Here is a 24667-nt window from a genome sequence, read left to right as displayed (position 1 = left end):
CTTTTCAGCCACCAATCCTCGATCGCTTTTTGCTAACTTCCACTGCAGATTTATTTACATGACCATTGTTTCGACATCCGGATGGATACCATCACATTTGAGTATGAGGTGTTCAATTGTTTCTACAGATCTACCGCACACTGCACATGTGTCATCATCTTCGTTAAATTTCTGCTGGCGCAGCTATCTAGCGCAGCTGTCGGGCACCTGGTGCCATCTGGCGCCGTCAAGGCGATGTGCGCATGAGCAGTGGCTGCGCGCGGGCTCCCAGTACTCTGGTAGCGGTAAAGATAACATGGTACACGGCCTGCTAAAGGTGGATATTATTGAAGGAAGGAAACGGGCACAGAGAACAGAATGCAACAGACTAAACTACACAGAAAGGGGATTGAACTCTCGCGTTAATCACAGCAGAGCCTTCCCCCCTTCAAGGGTGGAGCCACACACCTTGACCGTCTGTCCGAAGAGGTTGGCCACCAGGGCGCGCAGCCTGCGCGGCAGGGGAAGCGTGTGCACGGCGGCCTCGTCCCTCAGCGCCCGGTGCAGGGTGAGGCGCGAGAGGAGCTGCAGCGAGGCCATGCGCCGCGTCACCCAGCCGATGTGGATCACACTGCCCGTGGCCACGAACAGTCGCTTGTCGTTGTGGCCCCACGTGAGCGCCGTCACGGGACTCTGCGCACGACGGCACTCGCTGCAGTACTCTTTACTCGGTTCCTCTCAAACGTCCTAACATTCCACCTCCCACGCACCAAAAACGGATGGGAAAATTCCCTGAAGCACTGCACGACGGGTCGTTTTTCACGGAGCTTTGATTATGGCTAATAGCCGAGTTACTTTCGAAACGTTTGTCTATTTCGCTGGAGTTACAATGTCGCCGTGTAAGCACAAATGCTATTTCCCCTCTTTCATTGCTTATGAAAAAAAAAAAACATGAAATTTGGTGAGGATAATTTTTAAGTTTTCGGTTACAGGCTGGCAGCACTGTTAGGTACCGCTTGGTTAACAAAAACGAGCAGTTATAAGCAAAAAAAATATGAACTACCATCACACTTTTATTGGACATGAATCCATATTGCTTAGTTTATAGTGTCTTGCCAGGTCTGAAAAGAAAAAAAAAAAACAGTCGCGATGCTCTCAGCTGCCACATGACGATCGGTCAGATGAACTGCGGGAATTATGCACCCAGCGTTTACGTTTCTATCGCATCAACTGCCTTATAATCTAATACTGTTGCAGATGAAAACGACAGTGCGGCTGGTAGGCACGCTGAGTTATTAAAGTGAATTATTTTCTGGTCATGCGCAGTCGAAACAAACAAACTCTGAGGCAGCGATAGCGGCGCTTCGGAGCCTCAGGAATCAGAATGACCTAAACTCTCGGCCTCACTTCATTTAAATATGGTGCTGATGTTTGTAGATAACACATCTGTACCGTCATGAACAGCCATGAGCGTTGTGAAAATAAGATTTGCGTGGCTGCAACTGTTCGCGAACAAACGATTCTCATCACTGGAGCTTAGGATTAGTTACACCTCCCAATAAGGTGAAGCAGGAAATGATAGGCGCGTGATAAAAAAGAAATATTATTACAGAAAGCGCGCATGGCAAAGCGTCGCGGCAATATAGCCAACGCGGGGCCTTGTCTCCCATTGTACTTTAGCACACGTGGTTGTGGTAACAACCACGTCAAGCTCTTGAGGTCTCGTCTGCAGTTAACCTGATGCAAATAAACGAGAGTAAGACCAAAGCTGTCATATTTAGGCCGAAAAATAAAGTTATCCCACCACACGATAATATTATATTAAACTCGCGGGCTGTAGAAATTGTTGAGCAGTTTAAATGCCTCGGGGTTATGTTTTCTGCCAGTATGTCATAGGATTATCATATCAATTATATCTTGAAAAAATAGCTCAAATCACTGGTGTTATAGGCCGTCTAAAATACATACTTCCCACAAAAACTAAGATGTTGGTATACAATTCAAAATTCAACTTGCATTTAAACTATTGTCAGTTAGTGTGGGGCACTACAACATTCACTAACCTTGAATGTATTCATTTAATGCAAAAAAAGATATCTCCGAAATACATATAATTTACCGTTCCGACATCCAAGTGCAGCTTTCTTTTGTCATTCCAGAGTTATTAAAGCACATAATCTTTATAAATATCGCCTCAGTGTTACTTTTAAAACAGAAATCAGGAAAAATATAAATATTAAAAATTTAGAAGAACTAAGGAAAAAAGAATCAGTCTATCCAACAAGACGTGGCGAAGAATGGATAGTGCCAACACCTCGACTAAATCTTGGTAGGTAATGCCTTCAGTACACTCTTCCATCTCTTCTAAATAGGTATATCCACATTAACCTCGATTTGTTTTCTTTTTCACGTCGTGAACTACATAATTTGTTTTTGAATAACATGGTTTAAGTTTCATTATGTATACATATTGCTGTTTCGTGTATTCTCTGGTGCTTCCTTGATGTGCTTGTTTTTTAAAGTTGTATAAACTCTTTTGTTGCCTCCCTGTCAATAATTAGGATTGTAGACTCGTCAAGCTGCCCAAGGGCAGCTTTTTTCTACGATTCCTCCATCTGTAGTGTTAGATGGGAAATAAACTTTGAAACTTTGCTAATGTGCCGAACAATAAAATAAAAAAACGAAAAATCAAGATGCACTGATTCAATACGAAAAAGTACCTTGCACAGAGCTAAATCGCAAGCGACTGCTCTCCGGCAGCGCCGGGCTCGCTCGGACGTTACCTGCGTGTATGGTATGGCGGCCACAAAGCGAAGCAGTCCCGCGTCCGTGTAGAAGTGGATGCGATTGCGGCAGTCTCCGTCGGTCGACTCCGATGCGACGCCCGCCACAGCGAGAACCTCGCCGCTGTTGGACCATTCCACTTTGATGTCTGTCCAGCAGCACGGGGGAAAAAAAGAAGTGCACAATTATTGTTGTCTTCGGCTATTTGAACAGCACGCTCGCATTCCAAGGCAATTGTACACTGTTTCTTCAAAGCTTGGTTAGTATAAGACAAGAGCCCAAGAGTTACGAGTTTAATTTCTTTCTGGCTTCGATAAAAAAAAAATGTGTCTTGCCTTTTCGAGCGTTCGCATGGAGGTGGCATGTTAGGAAAGGAGTCGACTTTATGCCGTCCACGGGGTGAAAAATTGGCGGTACTTGTGCCCTCCGCCATTCCCTACAGGGCGATAGCGGTAACACTAACTAAAGCTTTTTACTTATGGAATATGGTACACTGTTGTACGACGTTCGGCTATCTTGCGCTTTATTCATGGAATATGGTACACTGTTGGACGACGTTCGGCTATCGTCAACAAGCACTGCTATCTGTTCACATTACATAGAACTCGAAGTGAGTACCATCCATCTGCTCAGTGTGGCTTCCTCGCAATAATTGTGTATGTGCAAAAAAGTATGCTTTACAGGCATCCCCGGAAAATGTGGTTAAGGCGGTTAAGGCGCGGTGGTTAAGACAACGAGAAGCATGAAAAAGAAACGTGACGTGTACCAACCCTCTGTTTTCTGTAGTTTTTTCTTTGATCAAAATACAAAACCATTAAGTTCAGTATTTTGGATGATGCTGTATCATCGCATTTAAAAGTTTCATCCCAAAAATAGAATCTAAAACCCGACCTCGGTTGAAAGCAAGACAAATGTAATCATGTGCATGAACACAGCGGCTTAAAATCCACCCACAAAAGACCTGCTATTATAGCGGAATGATCAAAAATGCTTTTCCTTCCAAGACTTTAAAAAGCCTCATGCGTGCTCTCCGTGTCGAATTAGCGCAGTAGTGTTCATAGCCTGATGAAGCAGGTCGCGATATTTTTTACGACGCGTAAAGTTGGCTAATCAACAAATAATAACTAGTTAACCTTCGAAATATTCATTTCGGCACAAATATTTTAATACAAAAGTTGTAGCCATTGATGAGCAGCATCAGCGCCACCGCACTGACAGCCGTGATCGTTCGTATGTACCCTGAATTCCACTGAATGTAGCTTACGCTAACCCCCTTCCACGGCCATTAAAAATCAGCGATGTGCACGACATACGCTGTAAGAGAGGACATCGAATACGTCAATTGCACGTGCAGTCGTCTGAATCAACATAAAGGGGGTGCTGAAGACTGCGCTGGTACTTTTAGCAGACTTATTCTTCCATGTGCGCATGTTTCTGGACTTTGGGGAGCAGGAACTTTGCGCTGACGACGTTTCTCGGGGATACATAATATGCATCTTATGAACAACACACGCTGTGCACGTGTTTTGTTGCTTTATTTATTGTGATATGGTGCGGCATGAAAGGTATGCGGCAACTCTAGTGTCTTCAGCAACAATAAAGACCGCCTCTCTCTTTCTCTCTCTTGCTTTCTCTTCGTCCTAAAAGAAAGACTTTCTCACGCAGAAAAAAAAAAGAATGACGGCTCCTAAAATTACGTACTCTCCGATCAAAAGCGTTAGCGGTAATACTGAGTTATAATCCCCGCTTATCGCTACTCCCATTTCATTACAGCGGGCTGAGGCTTATTTCTATCGAAAACGATGGCTTAACTGTGGCCACCAAAAAGGAGTCACAAGTGAAAGTAGTGAGAGGTCGTACCTTTGAGACCGGTGTTGATGATGGTTGGCGAAATGTCGTCGTAATTCTTCATGACATGAATGGCTCCATTGCTGAAGCAAACGGCCAGGACGGATAGCTTGGATTCGGGAGCTGTGCGTTGTGGGATAGAGAGGCAGAGGCAATTTGGCTCGGTAACGGCTCTTCTTACGTAGCAGGTGCTATATATAGAAACACCGCTCCCATGGAACGTCACGGGGAAGCAAAAGAATGTCCTTCTAGGCAGCTTGCGTCGGACTAAAATCGATCAAGAAATTCAGGCTTAAAAGCGCTAAGTTTCAGCCTAACTGTCATAACATTTAGGATGTGTATCCGTCATTCCACACACAAATACAGGGTGTTCCACGCAAGACTTTACACAATATTTTCTTTAAGTAGGCCTTTTTTGTTCGAAGAGCGCTTTTTTCAGCATATCATCGTCAGCGGTGAAGTACATCAGAATGCAGCTAAGGCACGCTAACTAGCAGGTTGATTAACTAATATTGAATAGTTAAAGATTTAACTATCAGTGTTAGTCTTCTTATTACAGAGTGGCGTGTAGCTGCCCGTAAGTAACATCCATATTAGTTTTTAGAATTTCAAAAACATCGTTACCCTCGGCGCTGCGGCCCAAAAAATTTAGGCCCTGTGGAGCATTGAAAGATACTGTTATGAACGATGTATTAATCGTAATGGTCTAATCTTCCTATGCGTAACTAACTCTTCCATTTCAGGTTTGTTCTGCCTTCGCAACGAGTAGTTACAAATGAGGTGCGGATTTGACAATAAAAAGTGGAAAACTACGAGCGTCCCGAGGAGTAATGTTATTAATTGTTACGCTGCATTCTTACGACAAGAGAAAAATTGCTCTCATAAACAACTTCCCGCTGAAAAATGTGCTTGCTCAGAAATTCTGCCCATGTGAACAATCAATAACATTTATGCAACGAAACTTAAAAAAAAAACACATCCAGAGAGTATCGTAGTCCATAAAGAAAACACTATTTTCAAGCTATTTTTCGAGGGCGTAAGACTGTGTTATAAATAAAATTTGGCTCTGCGCTTTGTGGTACAAAGTTTAAGACTGTAGAGGCACATCGATGCAATGTATTCACTGCCTCGGCTGTTGTCGAAACATGTTGAATATTGCATGCCACAGTGTCAAAAAAAGAAACAAATTCGAATGGCTCTGTTAAAGCTTTCGAAACTCTTTTTTTTTACTTGGTCTCTTACACATCCAAAGTTGTGCTACGAGTTTCATAAGTCTAGAAAGTGAGCTTGTTCTAAAATTGATTTGTTACGTTCTTAATTGGATATTATCTGAATAATTTCACAGGTGTAAAAGAACATATCGAACCACGAAAACTAGCACTATGTAGGAAATGAATATTAGAACGTAAGACTTGCTTAAGGCGTGTCTTCTACAGTTTCCCTTTCACCTGTGTGCTATATGAACAGCACTCCACTATTCTAATACTAAATTCAAACCGAATTCTTAAGAAACGTACTCGACTTCCGCTCATTTATAGCAAAGAGAGAACCGTACATAAATGAGTGTGCAAGTTCCGGGAACATTTAAAATTTTAAGCAACAGCTGATGTATAAACACTCCTTTAAGTGACGACATCACACATAAAATTGAGGGCAATCTGCTTAAGTAAGCAGACACAGCCAGACTCATAATTAGGAAGACCCAGATTTCTTACAAACATCGGAAAGCCTGCTTTAAACACTCCGTCCACTCTCTAGCTAATGCTACACGACTGCCTAAATACTCACGCGCCTTTTCGTCTTAAAAATGCCTTAAATTTGCTTGAAATACATTGCGAAACAGTGGGGCTCGGAAACGTGTCAGGCATCGTTGTGTAGGTTGAAAATAGGTTTCTCCAAGATACAGAGAAATTTGGTTTCTTCACTGTTCAATCGCATGTTAATTAGATCTAGAGACTCGCCGCCGTATAGCTTTTCTTTAAAAAAATTCAGGGGCACTTTGGCTCTCTAAAGTGCTGCAAGGCGAAAAAAGCCTTTCCTGGCGCACTGTTTCGCATTGACTGCGATACTGTTTGTGCTCTACTAGTGCTTTATTTGACTATACACTTTGTCTACACATTACAACTACACACTTTGACTGCCGACTTTGACTGCTTCTTTAGCACGATTCTCGCTGTGCTTCGATGAGTCCGGTTGTATCTATGGCTCTGTTCGCAGTAATGAGGTATGTAATGTGGTCACCCACGGACGCCTCACGCCCCCTGTCGGAGCAGACGACAACTATTTTATCAGTTGTCGTCTGCTCCAAAAGGGGACGTCAGGCATCCGTGGGTGACTTCATTACTGCGAATCCGCGCACTCTGACGTCATAACCATTTCGACCAACCGAAAAGCGTGACAGCTGTGCTGACAACCTTCTGTAGATAAGCTTCTGTCGACAACAATAAGGCATTAAAGGCTTTCGCCTTAAAACTTTTCGCGGCAGACGACAGACGGCGCGTGTGCGTGTTACCCTGTGCGGGCGGGACGGAGGCGTCTCCCGTGGAGGCCGCGGCTGTTCGGTCGTCGTCTGCCTCTTCCATCTTGAACTTCTCGCAAGACCAGGCCATGGCCACGATGGCGGCGTCCTCGTTCAGCGTCACCTGAGCCACCAGCTCGCCGTGCATATCGTTCACCAGGATCTGTCCGTTCGATGTACCGAACAGCACCTGAGGAGGACCAGTACCAAGAGAGGCGTGAGTGGAAACGAATACGGGCCGCTGGTGAGCTAAACAGTTTAGCCCGCGCAACATCAGAATCAAGCGCACCACACGAAGACCGATGATATATGAAACAAAGGTGTGTGTGTGTGGGGGGGAGGGGGAGGGGGTGTTCTCAGCGCATGTTCAGAGATTAGCCATTCATGCATCACGACCAATATTTCATTTTGAAAAGGTCTGCGAAAATACGAAGATGGAAAGACAAGAAAATACCGACACCCAGCGCACTGCATTCGTCATTTGTTGTGCCTCCGTTTTCCTGTTCTCGAGAAGTTTTGAAAATTAACGACTTTCAGCCACTAGGCCGTCAGAAAATACCACTGAACCATTTTTTTTTCTTTGCAGTGAAGTTTTAATATGTGTTGGGGAATGTGTCGCCACAAAGGGATGAACATTGACAACGTATCATCAACGTCTGATAAAACACGAACAGGACAACTCAAATGCGAACAAGTGGACAGAAAAAAAGGTGCATGCAAGGTTTATTAACGCTTCCACGCAGTGTTCTTCACTCCATAGAAGAGAAAATTAAGTTCACTAATGTATGATTTCCCACACACACACACACACACACACACACACACACACACACACACACACACACACACACACACACACACACACACACACACACACACACACACACACACACACACACACACACACACACACACACACACACACACACACACACACACACACACACACACACACACACACACACACACACACACACACACACACACACACACACACACACACACACACACACACACACACACACACACACACACACACACACACACACACACACACACACACACACACACACACACACACACACACACACACACACACACACACACACACACACACACACACACACACACACACACACACACACACACACACACACACACACACACACACACACACACACACACACACACACACACACACACACACACACACACACACACACACACACACACACACACACACACACACACACACACACACACACACACACACACACACACACACACACACACACACACACACACACACACACACACACACACACACACACACACACACACACACACACACACACACACACACACACACACACACACACACACACACACACACACACACACACACACACACACACACACACACACACACACACACACACACACACACACACACACACACACACACACACACACACACACACACACACACACACACACACACACACACACACACACACACACACACACACACACACACACACACACACACACACACACACACACACACACACACACACACACACACACACACACACACACACACACACACACACACACACACACACACACACACACACACACACACACACACACACACACACACACACACACACACACACACACACACACACACACACACACACACACACACACACACACACACACACACACACACACACACACACACACACACACACACACACACACACACACACACACACACACACACACACACACACACACACACACACACACACACACACACACACACACACACACACACACACACACACACACACACACACACACACACACACACACACACACACACACACACACACACACACACACACACACACACACACACACACACACACACACACACACACACACACACACACACACACACACACACACACACACACACACACACACACACACACACACACACACACACACACACACACACACACACACACACACACACACACACACACACACACACACACACACACACACACACACACACACACACACACACACACACACACGCGCACACGCACGCACGCGCACACGCGCACGCACGCACGCACGCACGCACGCACGCGCGCGCGCGCACACACACACACGCACACACACACACAAATCGTTCTATTTTTTTGTAACTGACTTGGTCACGTTTTATTTTACGCTCGCAGTACGTTCATGGTCCAGTTGGAGAAGAATCTGGAAATTAAAAACTACTCTATAAAACCGGACAAAACCGAGCAGAACTGTAGAAACCATACGCTCTACCGCCTTATCCCCTACCGCAGTTCAAGCTATCCGGATAAGCCTCAGTGTTAAGAGGAACGCCTTAGTTTTCCACGAAGAAAATAATACTTCGCTTTTTACAAAGTTCCTAGTTTAGAGGCCTGCAGAAAGAAGCTAAATTTTGTCGGCCGGGGCAATATTTATTTGTTTTTTTCTGCACAACGCAACGCATTTCAAGTGGGGCTATATTTCACAGAATATAATGGCATCACTAACAAACGGTGCAAGGATGAAAATTCTTGGGACGTGGCCAATAGAAATGCTTTACAAGGACGTTGAACGCATGCTTTACTTAAGGTCTTTGAGAAGTCCAACACCATAAATGAATATCTAATTTTTCGTGCGCGGCAGATGGGTCGCGATTATTTGCGAGCATCTTTTGACTATATCACTATTGAACCAAAGAATTAAGCGTGACCCCAATTTGTAGTGTTTTTGTTAAGCATATTTTTATTGCCCTGAGCCTTGATTGTGCATATCTGGCGCAGAGTATCCGTGGAATGTCTCTTGCCTTATTCCCATCATGATTTCTTTCTGCATTTTTTATTAAATCTCTAACAAAGAATATTCCACTTCTTTTAAATACGTCGTATGAACGCGCCTATTTTATTTGCGCAAAATAGCTTAATGGCAGCCTATAAGAGTCGTAGAAACGCTGTTCTGGCAAGTCAATCCTCATTTTGTTCTTCTTCTCGACTGAGCAAAGAGAACAAGCGTAGCCAGCTCCGAACAAAGATGCCAACGCTTTAACACACATCTTGTGAGGAACCGCGGAGACCATATCCTGCGAAAGAACCCTCTCAGGCTTCTGCCTTCTCTTCCGGAAAGATGAATGACTGTGATGGCGATATCACCACCCATCAGCCACGAGTGCGAGCGGACATAATTGCTCGTCCACCTATACACGTGGTCCCACGTGGCACATCATCGAAAGCACCTGTTTCCAGCGATCCGCGTGCCCGTTAGGACTCGAACCCACCTAAGAACATTGTGTTTGGTCAAATGTTTTAGGGTAATCCCCAAAGGTGGGGTAGAATTGACATGCACATCCACATTGACATCTGATTGGTTTGGTTTGGTTTATGGGGCTTAACGTCCCAAAGCGACTCAGGCTATGAGAGACGCCGTAGTGGAGGGCTCCGGGAATTTCGACCACCTGTGGTCCTTTAACGTGCACTGACATCGCACAGTACACGGGTCTCTGGAATTTCGCCTCCATCGAAATTCGACCGCCGCGCCCGGGATTGAACCCGCGTCTTTCGGTTCAGCAGTCGAGCACCATAACCACTGAGCCACCGCGGCGGCACATTGACATCTGAGAAAACTGTATAGCTTTCCGCTGTAGCCGTATGGCTGAGCTCGGGTGGATGTCAATGCGCGAATATGCGGGTATATACGATGTATTCAAAACACATGGCATATTCTCTGTTAGAGACTTTATGAGTAATGAGCAATTACTGCCTTATAACATTGTCTTTGGGCAGCATGTGAAGGTGTCGTGGTGACAGTTTCAGCTTACGACATACTAGGCCGACGCCGTTTGCAGCGAAGAAAAGCGTTTATACATTTACCGCTGCCGAAACAATAGTGTAAAAGGCAACTGGAATATCAATAGAAGATTATCTAGTGCACTGGTTAAGTTCCCAACACGTGTGTTTCACACATCCTCTGCTCCGTCCGGTCGAAGCTTCAAGCGCGGACGCCATTCGCACTTGCGCGAACCGACAGCCTCGCACCGCCGCGCGTCAGAGAGGTCCCGAAGCGCAACGCGGATCCCAAGTTGTTTGCGCCGGACGAGCTGAAGCGTGGAGCACGCGCGCGCTCTCACACGCGTTTGTTTTCGTTCGCCGGCAGCTCGGGGCCGCGTTACGCGGCAAACAGGAGAAGCAGCAGCAGCTCTGGGCGAAGCGGACGCCGTCGGAACCTGGCGGATGATGAACGGCGTCGCAACATTACTCCGGCGTCCGCATCGATCCATCTCTATCGCGCGCACACGCTGAGAACGCTGTAGCCACGCCGCTGCTCCTGCTGCTTCTGCAGAGGTGCTGCCCGAGCGCGCGCGAAGACAGAGGGTGCTCCTCTTCTCTTTATGCACCGTCCACTGCACTTGCGTGCAGTGTGCTGCGCAGCAAGATTCTGCAGCAAGATGCCCAAGAAGTAGTGATGCAAAACTATCGTTAGTACTATCAATATTATCGATAGTTGATTCACTATCGAACGCGATGGTAAAAAAGACTATCGATAGCACTATCGATAGGGTGCTATTGATAGTACTATCGATAGTTAGTACTTTCGATAGTAGTATCGATAGTACTATCAATAGTACTTTCGAAAGTTCTATTGATAGTGCTATCGATAGCCGTTTCGATACTATTTGTTATATATAGTACTATCGATTCTATAAAATCAACCACGTGTACCCACTGCATCCTAAACTTGCTTTTACGAGTGTGTGGTATGGAGGTGATGGTATGAGTAACTGACAGGACTCGCCCGTTCTCGCGGCATACGCATCACCGAGCTCTGCAGACGTTCCCTGCGTAAAGTATCGCAAATGTTTTGTATCGCAAGTCTTTTGGTTATACTGCAGGCCAACAAATGCATAATATCAGCATTGTTAGTATCAATAGTCTTACCATCGATAGTTCCACTATCGATAGTCTTGCTATCGATAGCGGTACTATCGTTAGTAATACTATCGATAGAGTTGCTATCGATAGTTCTACTGTTGTTAGTAATACTATCGATAGTTCTTTTATACTATCGATAGTCAATTTTCCGATAGTTTTGCATCACTACCAAGGAGACCCACGGAAGTGTTCAAGGGCTGGCGATGGTTGCTTCGACTGAAATTTTAAAATAATAATACTAAACATTTAAAACATAACATGTTGTCTGGAAACAGCGAAACCAGCAAGAACGAAGATGATGACGAGTCACACGACAGCGCCGTAAGGAGCTTTGTGTTCGTTTTTGTTTTTCGTTGTTGCGCTGTTTTTTGAGACGACATGTTCAAACAACTACCCTGATAGCCTACGCTACAAGGTGTCTTCCGGCCGTAGAAACTTGCGATTAATTCTTGGGCATTTGATTTGTAGCCGGCGGAAAAAAAAAGAAAAGCAAGGGGAAAGCAGGGCGGGTTTCAAGAGCGACATTGAACATAGCATTCCTTATGCAAGCTGCCCATCCGTCATGTTTAATCTTGCTCAGATGAATTTGAGAATCAAACAAATAAAAAAAACAAATAAAACAACAAGAATGGTAAGAAATGATAACGGAGAGAAATTGATATTTACAACTGTGTACAGGGATTTCATTCTTTCAAGGGCTGAGGAAACGTGGGATGCTTGTCTGATGGAGACCTAGCTACGCCGTCAGACGCTCTCAACCGGACAAGCATAAACACGCAAAAAAATAAAGACGGCGGTGTTTTCTATGAAATGTGAGGTTTCCAGGTGAGCGCTCGGATGGGCGACCGAAAGAAACGGAAGCGAGACAAAATGCAGTCAGCCCGAATGGAACCAGCGAAGTGCTTGTCTTCCGCGTGAGGTGCTCGCCCACAAGACAGAGACGCCGAATGTTCATCTTGATACGTTTCTTTTCTACTGGCGATGTGCTGCCCCGTCCTTTGCTCTCTTTCAGATCATCCTGGCACCGATGAGATATCGGCATTACACTCTGAACTTTGTTATCAGATTCGCCATAGCTCGTTGTTGATTCAGCATTTCTCGTTCCCAGCCCAGTTTCTGTCTCCATTTGTCACAATCGCTTTCTCAAATGTCTGTATCCCTCCCCGCCCAAGGTCACTGAAAAAAACGGGAGTTCTGACGACACGTACAAATACCAACAGAAGTTTTCGGAACACGGGCGCCACCGAAACGAAAAGCTAAATAACTTCCTCACTGCCTGGTGATGCGGCCTGGCGACGAGGGTGCGCGGTACTGGACACGCAGAGAAATACACAGCAGACCGTTCACTTCGTGGCACTATGCTTAAACTGCCGAACTATCGCATGTTTTGAGAATTTCCGAAAACTTTTCTGTGTCCTGCGCCCGGTGGTGTTTACTCGGCTAAAGGAGCGGCGAGTTCTAGGCTCTACGGGCCTGGCATTGCGTGCAAGCCCGTAGGTGAAGGCCTGCCACTGCATTCTCTTCCCTTATGCATATATCTTTAAAGAATATGTGACTGTTCTTAGACTTTTGTCAATAAAGCTTATAGATTCTCCATAGACAAATCCTGCCGATTGATATATAGAAAATACAAATCCTAGAGTGTCTATAGACAATCTACACAATTAGGGACATAATGTTTTAGTCGACTTTTGTCTGTATAGAACATATAGACTGTGAACATAACACAAAGTGAATAGGGTCTATAAGAAGTTAATAGACAGTCAATAAGAAGTTCGTAGAAAGTCAATAGAGCGTTCCTATAAGGATACTCCCGCACGATGCTGCACGTTACTTCGGGGCTGCGCGTAGCTGTTTCCACTTTCGCTCGACTTTTCGCCGGCGCGTGAAAAAGGAGCCGCGGGGGAATCCGTACGACGCAGCCGCGCCAAAGATAACGGATGAAGCTGGAGCGCGCGACGTCTGGGGGGCGGCTTCATCTATCAGGGAACGCGGAGGGAGGCGGGATGAGGCAGCCTTCATTCGACGCCGAGGCTCACACGTGCGGGAAGAGCAAAGCCCGCCGTAGAAAGTCTGTCGCAAGCCTACCTGCACGCCTGTTTACGCAGCCTTTGAAATTTCCCGTCGCTCGGCGTCCTGGCTGTCACTTGGGCGGCTGTGTGCCTGGCGTGTTTTTTTTAATTTGTTCCGCGTTTTGAGCCCGAGGCTGTAAAGTAGAGCTTACACGTGAGAGATAATTAGATTATCATGAGAAGCTGCTAAAACTTTTCTCCGGATATCTGATGGAAATAGAAGAACAAGTCGTGCTGCTCTCACTCTTAATTGGTGGAAAAACTGGAATACGAAAGATAAAGGCGTCGGTAGGATGTATGAGACAGAAGACAGCGGTAAATGGCTCGGTAGGATATATGAGACAGAGGAAAGCGGTGTGAAAGTTTTTGCGGCCTTTCGATGAAGCATCGTGCCACTACTTCTTCCTTCGTTTCCGTTGAAATCTGGTAATCCAAGCCTGGATCGATTTCAAACAGCTTCAGCGTGATGAATTTTAAGCAATCCTCTTCGTGGAAAGGACCTCACGGTGCTTAATTGCGTATACTGCGACACCACGCTCATGAAACACAACTCTATGGCATCCGCACAGCTTAATGCAAGCAAAAGCGATTCGCGATTTTTTTTGCTAGCATTCTGGACGTGCTGGCAACTGATGTGCACATTTCGCCTGTATTTTGCCCTATCTGGAATCTGCTCGCTGGCCGCTTGTGTGCGCGGAGTTTCAACTTTTGTCAGAAGAGACAGAGAAGCCCTTACATTGCGTTTGTCCCGTGTGGTTCTCTTTCTCTTGTCCCGTCATTTTGCGCAGTTACTTTTGTTCTCATAAAGCCCTTACCATGGGCCACTGAGCAGACAAGAAAAGGCAAGAAAGGGGCTCTCATAGGCCATGTCATAGTTACAGTTTAGGGCGGTCTTTTGACCTTAAGAGACGCTGTGGCAGTCACATCACATAGCTGGCTTCTGCACCTAGGCTTACGATTAGGTTTTCTGAGATAGGTCAACACCAGTCATGCCTGATCGCATATAAAACGCAAAAGGAAGTATGGTAGAGTCAGGGCAGGTAGATAGGTTTCTCGCCAAGACAAAGGTAACAGGGGAGGGAGAAGCCTCAGGAAGCTTGCCGACGTTTCAACAAGAGGACTTGTCTCCGTCTGAGTCCAGACGAGAGAAAAGCCCTGAGGCTTCCCCTTCCCTTCTTCACTTTGTGTTTGCAAGCAGGAAGTAGCAGAAGTCTCCGGCACAGTGCCGACTCTGAGTCAAATAGCTAACTGCTACGCTGAACATGCAAATAATCGACAAGTTATAATTGACAACCTGAAGAGCTGTCCGCATGATTGAGATATATTTTAATATCTCCTATTTGGCCCATATTACAAGCGCCAGTTTTCCAAGTACGCATCTGCAGATTACATTGTAACTCTGAGAATGTCTTTCCATTTTTTTTTCCGTTGGTTACCCCTGCTCTCTAATTTCTTCATATCACGTACTTAGCATCCGAACGCTGGCTATCCGAATTGTCACACTAGACCGCATTACAAATTTCACGTGCTTGCTGCTTTTGGTATGTATTCCGCGACCGAAAATCAGAGCGCTTCAAAATATCTAGCCACCAAGAAAACCTTCCATAGAACAGGTATCCTCACGTACGTGACTGAAAGTCCCTAATCTAGTTCGTTCTATTTGAGACCTATTACAAATAATAAACACATTGTTGACTGCTCGTGCTATAAGTTTCGTAAACTACCGAAAATGCTTCTTGATCTTTCGTTATGTGGAACTGTGTGTTTGCAAAAAGCATTGTTCAAATCTCGGTAATGTCTATTAATATCACACCCTACCAAACTTTATATCACGCCATATTTTGCAAGCACAACAACGCATATCTCCACGAGTGTGTTCAGACCAGTTTCGACAAACTGCGTCCCTGGTTTCCCATTGCTCAGCTCTCCGCAGCCATAGCGAGTCTTTCACTGGCCTTTCGTCCGCAAGCTCTTCTCAAGAAGAATCGGCCGGGCCTGAAAAGAACTGCTGAATACCGCGTGCGCCAAACAAAAAAGCAAATGTATAAAAACGAAACCTCTTGGCAAGCCTTCCTTGGAGCCAACAAGCGCGCCTCGAGATTTCCCATCCCCTGGGATTTCCTCTGACGGGATCAGCGCTCCCATTGTATTCTCCACAGCGGCAGTCGGGAATTCAAAGTGACAAGTACGCTTCGCGCTTTTCCTTCAGCCTGATGGGACGTTCACGCAGTCAAAGACCACTAAGCCGCAAGTTATTTTTTCTTTAGTATTTTTTCCGCGCAGAGTTCGCCATTGAGAAAGCAAGCAAAAGCAAAAAGAAACGATACATTTTCTACACTGTAAAGCTATACTGCGACTGCCAGCGAATGGTGGTTTGCTCTGGAACTATTTCTATGAAGTGTTTCAAATTTACGGCTTTCTCCAGGCGCTTGGACGGGGCTGGGCTTTTCCGCGATCGGTATCTCTAAAATTTACGACGCCCTCTTTTGATCCTGAAAGCAGACTTTGCGGCTTGAGGAAGAAAAAAAAAGGTACCAAACGTGAAAAGTGCCGCAGAAGTACTTCCCGAAACGAGTTCTCGAGATTACAGCACTGGTTTAAAGGAACTGCTGTGCTAATCGCGTAAGGGCGACAACGCAACGGTTTAATATACGGGGCGTTTCATTTTATTCAATACTGTATTTTGTGTGTGCAAGACTTGTAACTGCGATAAAGCACCGGTCTCGAGAAGGGAGATAACTTGTTCAAATGTATTTCTAAACATTATTTGACTACTAAGGCTACCATGTTCTAATTACCCTTCAATTTGATTGTATCGAATTTCTTGCCTCTAATAACATGAAACAGCACATATGATTCAAACAGCGCAGGAAATAAGGATATAGGCTTCGCTCGATAAACGCCGACAAACGGAAGCATCGAGATATTCAGTCCTTTTTTTTTCACACTTTTTTAAATCTGTTTTCTCAGTACCTTCCACTCCTCTGCGCTAATCAGAGTGGGAGTTCAAAGCTTAGCAACAGAAAACTAGCAAATATATTTCGTGACATTTATCAGTCAAAGTCGAATGTTAACCATTCCGAGGCATGCACGAAACATGGAGAACATATAACGATCCTTTCATAGAAAAAAAAAAGAGGATCTCGAGTGAAAGATCACGAGGAAGCACTCATGTTTTTCTGAGCGCGTCCCACTCTTACTCTCTGCTCGAGTTCTCTGCCAGTGACATTTCTTCGCTTCCCGAAAAGAAAAAAAAAAAGAAACGCGTGGGAAATGCAAGCAAATATGCGAAATCAGTTGCTGCTACACGGCGCTCTTGAAATGCCACGAACCGAGCGCGCTGAAATGACAGCCCTTCCTGCATATCTGCTCCGGGAAGCTTCGGCGGACTCTGTCTGAAAGCGTTGGAAGAAAAGAGAAATTTGGGACGCGCGCGGCTCCTATCTCGTCCTTCTTTTTTATAGGCGTACCCATCCGATAAAGACGCTTTATTGCCGACTCGCAAAACGGCCATATTTATGCGGGCGGCAAGAATAGAGACGTTCGCTTATGGTTTTCCGCCTACGCGCACGGATATAACGTGGGTGCGCTCCGAACGCAGAGCATAAGACTGACGCTGTCTCGTGTATCTGGAATATATATATATACAGGGTGTTTCACCTAAGACTTTCTGCGATTTTTAAAAATAAGCTATTTGAATTAGATGCGCGCTTTTTCTGGCATAGCATTGCCAGTGGTGTAGTACATCATAATGCAGCTAAGACGTGCTAACTAGCAGGCTTGTTAACCAATATTTAATAGTTAACTTTTAAACTATTACCGTTGGGCTCCTTAATTATTGAGAGGCATGCAGCCCACCGTAAGTGATGTCCATATCCGTTTTTAGAATTTCGAGAACGCGATTATCCTCAGCCCTGTGGCCCATCCGAACGCAGAGCATAAGACTGACGCTGTCTCGTGTATCTGGAATATACAGGGTGTTTCACCTAAGACTTTCTGCAATTTTTAAAAATAAGCTATTTGAATTAGATGCGCGCTTTTTCTGGCATAGCATTGCCAGTGGTGTAGTACATCATAATGCAGCTAAGACGTGCTAACTAGCAGGCTTGTTAACCAATATTTAATAGTTAACTTTTAAACTATTACCGTTGGGCTCCTTAATTATTGAGAGGCATGCAGCCCACCGTAAGTGATGTCCATATCCGTTTTTAGAATTTCGAGAACGCGATTATCCTCAGCCCTGTGGCCCATCCGAACGCAGAGCATAAGACTGACGCTGTCTCGTGTATCTGGAATATACAGGGTGTTTCACCTAAGATTTTCTGCAATTTTTAAAAATAAGCTATTTGAATTAGATGCGCGCTTTTTCTGGCATAGCATTGTCAGTGGTGTAGTACATCATAATGCAGCTAAGACGTGCTAACTAGCAGGCTTGTTAACCAATATTTAATAGTTAACTTTTAAACTATTACCGTTGGGCTCCTTAATTATTGAGAGGCATGTAGCCCACCGTAAGTAATGTCCATATCCGTTTTTAGAATTTCGAGAACGCGGTTATCGTCGGCGCTGTGGCCCAACAAATTTTGGCTATATCGACGAGTTAGGTTCACTGAAGAGGTTGCTTTGCCTGCAAGCTTTTCAAACCGCATGTATTTTGGCGCGATGTAGGCGAAATTTGTTGGGCCACAGCGCCGAGGATAATCGCGTTCTCAAAATTCTAAAAACGGATATGGACATTACTTACGGTGGGCTGCATACCTCTCAATAATTAAGGAGCCCAGCGGTAATAGTTTAAGAGTTAACTATTAAATATTGGTTAACAAGCCTGCTAGTTAGCACGTCTTAGCTGCATTATGATGTACTACACCACTGACAATGCTATGCCAGAAAAAGCGCGCATCTAATTCAAATAGCTTATTTTTAAAAATTGCAGAAAGTCTTCGGTGAAACACCCTGTATATATATATATATATATATATATATATATATATATATATATTTCATTCTTTCTCTCTTCAATTCTTCCCTTTTACTTATTTTCGGTGATTATTTTCTTCTCACTTTCTTTCCGTTAATATCCTATTCGCTTCTTCTCGTTGTTGGCGCCGCTGGTAGATGCGTTTTCTGACGCATGCACGGCTGTCGTGCGATGCGGTGTGCACAGACTTCCCTGAACGGGAGTCACTTGTTCGCTGCGCTCAAACACGGAGCTTTTCAGAAGTGTTCTGTACAGCTTCCTAAAATGCCGTGTATATAAATATATAACATAAGGTTGAACCCTACGAGTTACTTGCCTTAAAGGTGCACTGAAGAGGAATCTGAACTTGTATTTTTGCCGCGGGAACTCGATCTACACGTTCGGAGCTTTCTTAGAAACTTCGATTTACTGCCCTGTGTGGCCGATTTCCGTAATTAAATCGAATTAACGCCCGGCTCCCGCCTTTTTTTTTTTTAATTCTCCCTCGTACGGTGGGCGGAGTCGACCAACGCGTGGAGCGCCTTTCACCCAGTCCCGTGGCGGCTTGCCGCTCTGCCATCGGCGGAGTAATACGTAGTAGTCCGTAGTAGCAAATAGTCCGTGCGTATTTTTATTTATTCGGGCTTATTTTGCGGCTATATTGTCTGCGAATGAAACTATTTATTCATGGAAACCTAAAAAACAAAATAAAGCGAAAACAAAGCTTCCACGGAGCTGGCTCCACGGAGAGTATTCTTTCGGAGAAACCACTCGCCAGCTGCTAGCCGGCGTTATTGTTTCAGCAGCTATAACTGCAATTTGTATAAGCATGTGTTGCCTTCCTTTTCTCCCAGAAAACTACGGAGCGGAAACAAGACTTTGGCTTTGAATCTATAGATAACCGCTTCCTTCACGTCACTTGATTTTATTTTCCTAAAACACCTCGTTTGAGGCATTCCGCAGGGGGGGTATTTAAAAGAGGAGGGTGTTACATGAATGTACGACGAGGGGCATATCCTGTACCATGACCTTAAAGGGCACGCGTACGGAGACGTCGTCGGGGGGGCGTACCTGGTGGTCGTCGGGCGTCCAGATGCCGCACAGCACGGCCGCCCTGTCCAGGTGCAGCGTGGAGGACCAGTAGCGCTGGCCGGCCACCGAGCCGACGAGCACGAAGCCGTCGCGGTAGCAGATGAGCGCCATGCGGCCGTCGTGGCTCCACGCGAAGTCGGTCACCTGGGTGTTGCGGTCGTTGATGAGCTCGATGGACCAGCGGCCCTCGTACTTGATCCACACGAAGATCACGCCGCTGCTGTCGCACGAGGCCAGCTTCTGGTACGGCTCGTTCCACTTCACCAGCGTCACCTGCGCGACAGGGAATAAACGGGCCGTGTTGGCTTCAGTGTTGCCTGGCGAAATAATTAAGGTATATGCATTTGTTTGTGTGTTATCTGGCTTGCTTGTTTGTTAGTTGGTTAGTTTGTTAGTTGGTTTGTTGGTTCATTGGTTAGTCGGTAAGTCGGTTAGTTTGCATTTTAGTTTGTGTATTGGTTGGTTGGTTGGTTAGTTAGTTAGTTAGTCAGTTAGTTAGTTAGTTTGTTTGTTTTGTTTGTTTGTTTTGTTTGTTTGTTTGTTTGTTTGTTTGTTTGTTTGTTTGTTTGTTTGTTTGTTTGTTTGTTTGTTTGCTTGCTTGCTTGCTTGCTTGCTTGCTTGCTTGCTTGCTTGCTTGCTTGTTTGTTTGTTTGTTTGTTTGTTTGTTTGTTTGTATAGCCCTTAGTAAAAGCCTACAGTTCATTCTCCTTTACGTAACGTATTGATAGTGGAATCGGTTTGGTTTATGGGGTTTAACGTCCCAAAGATAGTGGAATCGCAAATTGCAACTATGACTTTAAGAACTCGGCAGCAGTGGCTCATAATAGACGCTGCGTAATAACTTACACGCGCCGATTATAATCTATTCAGCTGAACTGCAAGCAAGCCTGCGGGCATATTAAATATCTTCGCCTCAGTACCAGCTATTCTAACAGTTATATATTGCGAATGCGCAAATAGGCAATTTCGAGCGCATCGGAGTATCGATTGCAGTACGCGAGCAGACAGATCATTCGAAGCCGAAACAGACACACCGCGCTGAACAGAGCCCGGCTTGCAAAGGGTGGTTCTCTCACTGCAACAAAAAGCAAAGCATTCATCTTAATGCGAATCATTTCGACATAAGCTCAGATAATACAGCTTTATCCGGGTTAAGCACCGGCGGGAAACTTGTCACCACCATTTTAAATAAACCAAAGTTCGTGGTTGCGTCAGTGAAAAATATGTGAACACATGCCCGCAGCATCTTTTTTTTTGCCGTCGACGATCGCGTTCAGCACGCGCAGTTTAATTACTCGCTCTCTGCTCTCGTTCTCAAACAAAAAGAATGTCATTCGCGCTCACATTCCGTGGCGAGGAGCACCGAGTTCAGTTTGATGAGATCGCCTTTCAAAGAAACCTCATTTACCGATGCGAATCCTCGGTTGCGCAAAACACGGTTTGTATCAGACTCCATGTACACACAAGTAACCGTTTAAAAAAAAAAATTGCAGATACAAGCGCGGGACATCGCGTTCTATTGCTTACAAATGCATTTCTGCGCACTGCGCTTGTGAGTGAAGATCGAATACCAAGGCCTTTTTATGCTCTACTTCGCCGTCTTCAGGCAGCTCCATAGCAGCCCATGTATTTAATCGATGTGGTTTTCTTCCCCGCCTTTGCTTTCTCCGGCATTGCTAGTATATCATCCTACATAGACTGCCATGTGTAGACCAACACCGATCGGTGACGTAACCATGATGCGGTGGCGCTGCTGTCGCCGACCGAGAGTAACAGCTTGGGGCACGGCAAATAGGAATGCATCTAGACAAGAGCTTTGAAGGCAGTTCAATTTCACAGCGCATCTACAAAGTCGTGGCTTTGATAGCAAAAGCCTAGTACATTCATGAGTAAGATGCGCAAGTACGGATCGCCATTTCAAAGTCGGCGTATTTTTAGATATCACATTATGTGCTTGCCGGAGTCAGTACTGGGCATCAGTGCGACCCGCAGAAACACTGTAAATCAAACTGTGTTGGGTTGAGTTGCGTTGAGTTGCCTTGCGTTTTGTCGTGTTTTGTCGTGTTTTGTCTCGTCGTGCCGTCTAGTACTGTGCTATACTGTGCTGTGCTGTGCTGTGCTGTGCTGTGCTGTGCTGTGCTGTGCTGTGCTGTGCTGTGCTGTGCTCTGCTGTGCTGTGCTGTGCTCTGCTGTGCTTTATGGCACATAGGCAACTAAGGCCGTCATGCGCCGAACGCAAGGTTAATGTGTCTGCTTTGTGGGAAATTTAATCAGAAGCGTTACTTTCCATACAAACGTAAAAACCGACAAAATGGCAATGAGTGCCCTATTTTTTTCGGGGGTAACCTAGAGTTAACGGGATGTGTTCGTCATAAAATTGTGGGAAATGCTTTTTACTTAGTCCTTCGATTGCAGTGCATGAATAAAAAAAGTGGTTTATGGTGACCTCATCTCCGCAAAGTTGACATGTACGGTTTCCTTTTAAACAAAACTAACCATAATAATGTTTGCCTCTCACTGCGCACCTATAAATGCTGCCGTTCATTAGCCACTGGCATGTACTTTAAAGGGCAGCATACAGAGTGTTCAATGTCATTAAAAAGCTGGTACCTCTTGAAACGTCACAATCAATCCTTGTTATGGTGACCGCCAGAATCCCCCATCACGTCTAGGCGCTCCTTCAGCTGTCTGTTTCTCTCTGAATAGCACAGGTTTCTAGATCGCAAGTGCAATTGTTTAAACCAGCCAGCCTGGGAAGCGTACGCGCACGCGCCTTATAGCAGACGATAGCTCAGATGATATCCCGTTCCCGCCCCTGGCCTCGTCGAGCGTCCCCAAGTTTATAAACGCGATGTTGGTCTACAAGTGTACGCTGAAAAAGACACTGGTGGTGTATGTTGCTAATTAAGTTGACTTTGACATACGTTATTATCCAGGCGAGCACTGCGGTGCGGATGCAAAAGGGCTGCCGCAAATTGGAATGCATATTTAGGTCCGCCGACACAAAAACAGAGCCCGGGGTATGTGAAGTGGAAGCTTCAAAATGCATTAATTCATTTGAAACTGAGGTCAATTCTTTTCGGTTCTTGAGGGAGCTGAAACGGCTTGACGCGCGAAAAATGTGGTTGCGTCATATTAAAGCGTGTAAGCGTAGTCCACGTTGCTCTATGTTCCTATATTTGTGGCGCATAGGTCATCATCGGTTCCCTGTCGAGGCTGGTCGAGTTGTTCCACTCGCGCACATCGCGTGGCAGTGCAACCTGGACCACGGCCGGTCTCGACGCGCGCGCTCTCTCGCTCTAGGAGAGAGCGCGCGCGTCGAGACCGGCCGTGCTTGGACGTAGTTTTCTTCAAAAGCAGCTCAAACGCAACATCGAGTGATAACTCTTTATGTAAATGGAGTTCTGTCTCTCTGAGGAACAATTGAACGTTAGGCTACCCGCGGTCAGGTGCCTTAAAAAGTGGAGTAGCCTGCGCACACGCGATCACATCATACATCAATATTTTAAAGCTCAAGAAAGAACAACGCTTTTGAAAAAGTTCTGGACAAAGAAACCATCATTATTAAGGCGGAAGCCATTAATGGCTCATGCTCGCGGTGTCCGTCCTTGCGCTGGAATCGTGCCAACTGTGGCCTCTCCTCCGCGCAGCGGCGCAACCTGCTCCGTAATTTTCTTTCTTCAAATTCATTTTCTTCAATACGGGCACTCTTTCAGTTTCTTCTTTCACTCCCACTTCCTCCCTTCCTCTGCAAACGGATGACGGGTGTCCATCGAGATATGTGAGACAGTTACTCCTTAATTTCCTTTCCTCAAATACAGTTTTCATTTTCTTCTCTACGGCCCCTCTTTTTTTTTTTTAATGCGATGTTGATTGCCTCAGGGCATAAAACGGTATGTAATGATAAATGAGGATGCCTAAATAGATGAGTAAAGGTTCGCTTATCTAATGAAATCGAGGAGTGAACGATGATGAGGTCCTTGTGTCCAAGCGGTGTATGAAGCACTATTATCGGGCGAAAGACCCACTGCCGCCAGGTGTCGAATTCTTGTCGGCTTCAACGCCGGGCAAACCCACAGCAGGTGGTGAATGTCGGCCTCAAGATTTCGGTTCTTGCAGACTGGACACCCGGGGCGGGGAAATGCCCCTCTTTGTCTTGCTTATTTCACTCCCACTTACTCTCTTCCCGTACGGTACGGTTCGGGTGTCCACCGCGACGGTTGCTATAGGCAACGGCTCTTATGGCCGCATCAACAACACAACAGCGCGATTTAGGCGTCCACTGACCCACGGAGCCAGTTTGCGCACTTCCTTTCCTTAAATGATCGGAGTGTAAAACGTCAAGAGAGAGAGAGAGAAACAACTTTATTGCCATAGATTGGAGTGATTTAGGGAAGGTGGGCTTGGTGTGGCC

At 45.6% G+C, this 24667-nt stretch overlaps 1 protein-coding gene across 1 annotated transcript in view; it reads right to left on the bottom strand.

Moving 5' to 3' along the window:
- The window catches only part of Tusp (WD40 superfamily protein Tusp), a 218973-nt gene that overhangs the window by 24648 nt on the left and 169658 nt on the right, over positions 1-24667 (bottom strand). Inside the window, exons 2-6 of the mRNA XM_089567733.1 lie at positions 20233-20526; positions 7124-7319; positions 4624-4734; positions 2763-2911; positions 448-672 (exon numbers count right to left, since the gene is read on the bottom strand). Coding sequence (XP_089423859.1) covers positions 448-672; positions 2763-2911; positions 4624-4734; positions 7124-7319; positions 20233-20526 — 975 coding nt within the window. The remainder of the gene's footprint in view (positions 1-447; positions 673-2762; positions 2912-4623; positions 4735-7123; positions 7320-20232; positions 20527-24667) is intronic.

Source organism: Amblyomma mixtum, chromosome 2 (assembly GCF_055824585.1).
Source record: "Amblyomma mixtum isolate Tamu chromosome 2, ASM5582458v1, whole genome shotgun sequence".
NCBI classification, from domain to species: Eukaryota; Metazoa; Arthropoda; class Arachnida; order Ixodida; family Ixodidae; genus Amblyomma; species Amblyomma mixtum.
Note: the sequence above shows the minus strand (reverse complement) of the source record. Positions and strands in the feature narration are given on the sequence as shown.